Here is a 6,000-nt window from a genome sequence, read left to right as displayed (position 1 = left end):
CCAGCTTCCACCCCAGCTTCCACCCCAGCTTCCACCCCAGCTTCCACCCCAGCTTCCACCCCAGCTTCCACCTCAGCTTCCACCTCAGCTTCCACCCCAGCTTCCACCCCAGCTTCCACCCCAGCTTCCACCCCAGCTTCCACCCCAGCTTCCACCCCAGCTTCCACCCCAGCTTCCACCCCAGCTTCCACCTCAGCTTCCACCTCAGCTTCCACCCCAGCTTCCACCCCAGCTTCCACCCCAGCTTCAGCCCCAGCTTCCAACCCAGCTTCCACCCCAGCTTCCACCCCAGCTTCAGCCCCAGCTTCCACCCCAGCTTCCACCCCAGCTTCCACCCCAGCTTCCACCCCAGCTTCCACCCCAGCTTCCACCCCAGCTTCCACCTGTAGGCTCGGGGGGATAGTTATCTAATCATCACTCAATGTTCTTTGTAAATCTGTGGAGTGATGAGGCCCGAGCCTAGACGCCAAACTCAAACTATATGCTGCTTCTGTATATTAAGAAACACGTGAGTTGTCTGACTGAAAATGCTTTAAAAGACACATTTTCAGTATCAAATGGTTTGTGATGACTGAAACAGAAGCAGAGTATTTGCTGTACCCTGGTGAGTGAAGGAGAAGTGGATTATGTTTCAGGAAGTGGGATATAAGGTGTCGGGGACTGTTTAAAAAAGAAAAATCCAAACAAAAAACTGTCCGACATTGATATCCATTATAAATAAATGTGCCCTGATTACAATCGAAGAAGGGTTGAACAGTGTTTGTGTTTTATCAATAAAAGACAGATTTTGGGGTGGAGTATTACTTGAACAATCCTTTTTAATTCCACAGTTATTGATCATATTGTACACTAAAGCGGCAGCGTGAACACTGGACAGAGCTGACCGTAATGAGGTTTCTAACACTTCTCATTAGATATGAAGTAAAGTGACACATGAGCCAAACTCCCTAAAATAAAAGTCAGCCATTGCTCTGAGTACCACTGGCCAACACAGCTTACTCATACAGGATTCAATCAAAGTCAAAGCAATAAATAAAACAAACAGAGGGACTGAGATCTTCAGTTCTTCACGTCGTTGTCCATCAGCCGTTTTGCCTTCCGGTTCAAAATTAGGAATTGTCACAGAGTTTGTACCGATAATATCTCTTCATGTCCCATTACCTGTTTATATTTTATAGTACTTTAAGCGGTCGTCATGATTGGCTAATAGGTGCTTTCTGCAACAACACATAAAATCACTGGAGATGGAGATTCGCTGTTTTGGTTTGGAGTGTAAACTGAAATCTTCTTCAGGCGTCCATCGAAGGGTCAGGAGGAAACGTCGGACCAGCTTTTTCTTTAAGATGTCCCAGTTCAGTCTGATCTCTTCTGCTCATATCAGTGTTGCTCCTGAAAAGAAAGGAAACAACATGTCTTAGCACTGACAGATGTTGTAATATTGCCACAATCATATCATGGTTTTAAGTGTAATGAAATAGTACTAACATCTCGAGTACTGCCGGACTCCTGATGATGAATCCCATTGGCTGAGTTTACACCATGCACCTGAAAAACACAGTAAACAATTGATGATTAACCCTCCTGTTGTGTTCGGGTCAAATCTGACCGATTTACTACTTTCATCAATCATAACTTTTTTGTTTTACATTCGATTGCATTAAGGCTTTATGATATCCTTCACAGTAGATATTTGAACATAGAGAATTGCTGATCAACACTTTCATTGAGTTTTGGATGATTTAGTCAACTTTGTAACACCCATGGTGTTCCCGGTCCGCCACAAAGAAAAGGAATTAGTAACCATCCGGATCAGATAAAACACACACACACACACACACACACACACACACACACACACACACACACACACCACACACACACACACACACACACACACACACACACACACACACACACACACACACACACACACACACACACACACACACACACACACACACACACACACACACACACACACACACACCACACACACACACACACACACACACACAACAATTTGACACATTTCCCGCTCTTATGTGCCCATCCCCCCACATGGATCACACCTGGCACACGCAATACATGTTCAGTGTCTGTTCTTTGTATATGTACTGCAGTTGTTCATGTATACCAGTAGTCTGATACAATATGTACAGTTTGAAAGGGTGTTCAATGAAATGTGGTGATGATTAATGGTTTTTGTGTTAATGTAATAGCAGTTCAAACAGGACCGGTCAAATTTGACCGCGAACACCAAAGTAAGGGGGGAAACAAAGACAATAGGAGGGTTAAAGCCAATTCTGAACATGATTGTCTTTGTGTTGTGAGTTACATTAACATAAAGGACTATTTCAACCCATTTTTGGCTCTCGCTGAGCTCAGATGTGGAGATTGTAACCACTCTGATGGCAGGGAGGTAGGATACGCTTTAGAGAGGAGCATGGGTAATAAGATATTTTTAATTTAGTCAGAGCGAGGCTAGCTGTTTTCCTGTTTTCAGTCTTTGTGATAAACTAAGCTAACGTTAATTTATTCCATACATTGAAAATGATAGCAGAGTCAAATTATTCCATATTCTATTTTACATGTACGTAGCTTAAGTATATCGCTTTTCTTTTAAGGACGTGACTTTCAAGTATCATGTATGTCTATATCTACACTGTTTGAGAGCCAGGGACTTAAGATTTTCATCGCCAACATTGCCTTTGAATCTTTAAAGGCTTCTTCCCAAGCTGCCTCACATCCAAACTATTTCCATGCTTTGAACATGTTTTAAAAAAAGCCTTTGATTAAACTTGTGTTTCTTTTTTCTATTACGCCCCTTGTAGCACTTTGGGATTACTTTTAGCAATGAAAGGTGCTTTACCAATAAAATGTATTATTATTATTATGAAGTGGAGTTGAGGTTTTACCGGGCTTTTCTCGGGGTGTCTGCGCATGGCCAGCACCAGCTGGTCCACCTGCTGGTTGTGCTCCATGGCCCCCCGCAGGGCGTCCTCTGTGCCGAGCAGCCGCTGCCGGAGCCGGCTCATCTCCGAGTCCAGCATCGAGGGGTCCAGCATGGAGTGCCGCCGGTGGTCCGGGGAGGACCGCTCCCGACCCTGAAACACACAGAGCAGGAGTGAGTCAGTATGTTGGTAAAAAATGGTAAAGAGCAGATTTTCATATATTTTTTTTTTATTGTCATTTTTTTAAACAGTTTCTATTATATTCTGTTTCTATTATATTCTATTTGATTTGATTTAATTATCTGTTATATTATGTTGCACTGTTGGAGGACCCTGTGACCTAAGACTTTCATTGTCATAACTACACTGTAGCTACAGTATGCACACATGACAATAAAAGCCTTGAAATAACATACATACAAAATACGCCCGCATACGTACTCAAATGTGAGCAGACTAGTTACTGCGCATATAACATACATGGGTGACAATAATCTCACCTCAATCTCCTACCACAAGCTACCCAGATTTTCACATTTCAACAAATGAACTTCCTCTGAGGGATCATCTCAGCTGCCACTGATTAAGCAGTGATTACATTAACCAACAGCTGCCTTCCAGCAGTCTGTGGAAACAGCACTCTACTCTGTAATCTGGAGAAACCCCATTCCAGCTACAAAAATGAAACATGAATAAGGTTGAAAAAAAGTCACAAATGATGTATTGGGAGGCTAAGTCATTGTCGAGAAAACAGTGATAGAATGTCTGTGTATTGGTGGTAAATATTTAACGTTATACAAATCTTTTTGGCAATATATTTGAGCACATATGTAGCAATGGTCTGTGTTGAGTTTATTTGGCACGGTATGACATAAAGATGCCATCAAGTTGCTTTTTGGGGAATGCAGGACCAAGCATTTTTGGGATTTTTACCCATACAATATTAGCATCTGTTGCGTTGACTTTCACTATTCATTTAAAAAGTAATGATTTTCCCATCTTTCATTATGTATAGAGTTGCTAGAGTATTTTGTATATCATGACAGGCATTGAGGCCAGGGTGAGGCTTCTCTTTTTTAGTTTGATATATCTCTTTATCCATTCAATATGAAGCTGGAACCAGGAGGATAGCTTAATGTTGATTGTGTCCAGTAAGACTTCCCTATTCCTCACCCAATTAATCTATGATGTACTGACTCACCTTGGTAAGTTATAATAGATTTCTAGGGTAGAACGTGCAACGCTTTTGTGTACGTTACATGAAACTAGCTGGGGATTTAGCAACCACAACATTACTAGAATATGGGAAATCAAAAGTAATCCCAGCAGTTTCAGAAGCAGCGTTCATCACACTTCCTCACCAGCAGAAGCAGTTTCTCGCGCAGGGTCTTGATGTCCTCCTGAAGTTTCTGCTCCTTCACCTTCCACTCGGCCTTGTGCACTTCCCGGGTCAGATCTTTCTCCATGTCCCGCGAGTGGCGATGAGACTCCAGGAGTAACACCCGCAGTTCATTCAGACTCCTGGAAACACAAAAAAACTAAACATATGAGAAACAAATCAAACAGGCAAGCTTGAGTGTGTGTTCGTTCTATAACAGAGATACGGCAGGTCCTTCCTTCCTGCAGTGGTCAGACGTTACATCCACGCACGCACGCACGCACACACACACACACACACACACACAAACTCTGGTACCCCTGATACACTGCCTGTAAATATAAAACTTTGTGCAATATATAGCATGTGCATTATACCCTCATGCTTTCTTGTTTCTCTCAATTTATTTACAACCCGCAATATGCAAGTCTATTCTCTTCCCTTTATCTGCACTATACTTCTGCTGTGGTAATAATGTACATTTCCCCGTTGTGGGACAAATAAAGGAATTCTGGTTCTGCCAATTATTGCTACGAACTCTCTAAAGAACAAATAAAGACAATGTCTGCTGTCAAAGATCACATGAGTGGTACATCTGCTCAGAGGTCATTATCATTTGAAAGCTCCAGACCCAGGATGTGAATTATATATCAGCCGGTTCGGTCGGTGGGGATTGTGGAGGCGGCTTCACCTCTGTACATTTCCATATTCAAACATATTTGGCTGTTTACTCGCATACTAATATAAGTGGAAAACATACACTGGTTATTTTTCTCTGTGACCAGGGCACCACATGTTACCCAGAGGGGTTAGCTGCTTTAATGCCCTTATTCAGACGATTTATATGTATATGCAAATCACCCACCGAGAGCATCATTTCCGTTTTCTAAAAGAAATACTCTGTGCAAAAACATTCCTTTGTTGCTGAAATTATTGTTGAATCACTATTCAAATCCATAATTGTTTTGACTTTTCAGAATTGATTACTTACGCATTAACCAAACAATGTCCAAATAGTTCATTAATTAGGCACTAGTTATTCCACATTATTCATTATACTTTCTCAGATGAATAGCGTGTGTTTGTGTGCGGCAACCCCTGGCACCGTAACCAGTGGCACACTATAGGAATAAGTGGAATAAGTGTGCAAAAATATTTAAATGTTATTTTCGGATCCTGAACGAGACCGCCGCCAGAGCGCGTCTCCCCGTTACCTGCCATGCACGCAACGCAGCCCCGCTCTCTTTAACTCCAGGCGACTTTCTGCCGCTTTCCTCCGTGGTGCAGTGCTGATCGTTTCACCACGGAGGAAAGCACTTCACAAATTGCAGTACCCATAAGGAGCTTTACAAATGCCGCAGTTTTTGCGTGGCTGTGTCTTTAGTTGAAAGCCCAGTGGCGATCTGCTCATCTCTCATCGAAATAACATGCTACACAGGGGCGGACTGGCCATCTGTGTGTTCTGGAGAATCACAGAACGGACGATCATCCTTATTGATTGCTGTTTAAACCAATTATTTCAATGTGTTTGTTAAATTCGGCATCATGTAAGTTGCGCTGACAGGTCCACACACTGCTTTTGAATGGCACTTCATATCAAAAAGGTTGCCGACCCCTGGCATAGGCTATAGTCTATTCATATTGTTTTGTTCATTCAATCAATAATTTCTT

The 6,000-nt window shown here is 42.5% G+C and overlaps 1 protein-coding gene across 5 annotated transcripts in view; it reads right to left on the bottom strand.

The window, feature by feature from the left end:
• Window positions 1-508: 508 nt before the first annotated feature.
• The window catches only part of clip2 (CAP-GLY domain containing linker protein 2), a 55,106-nt gene continuing 49,614 nt past the window's right edge, over window positions 509-6,000 (bottom strand). For all 5 annotated transcript variants that reach the window (XM_034114039.1, XM_034114041.1, XM_034114040.1 and 2 more), the window contains 4 exons: window positions 4,313-4,472; window positions 2,916-3,104; window positions 1,486-1,545; window positions 509-1,389 (listed from right to left, as the gene is read on the bottom strand). In XM_034114039.1, coding sequence (XP_033969930.1) covers window positions 1,378-1,389; window positions 1,486-1,545; window positions 2,916-3,104; window positions 4,313-4,472 — 421 coding nt within the window. In that variant the 3' untranslated portion in view covers window positions 509-1,377. The remainder of the gene's footprint in view (window positions 1,390-1,485; window positions 1,546-2,915; window positions 3,105-4,312; window positions 4,473-6,000) is intronic.

Source organism: Trematomus bernacchii, unplaced genomic scaffold (assembly GCF_902827165.1).
Source record: "Trematomus bernacchii unplaced genomic scaffold, fTreBer1.1, whole genome shotgun sequence".
NCBI lineage: Eukaryota > Metazoa > Chordata > Actinopteri > Perciformes > Nototheniidae > Trematomus > Trematomus bernacchii.
This window is presented reverse-complemented; position numbering and strand designations above follow the sequence as displayed.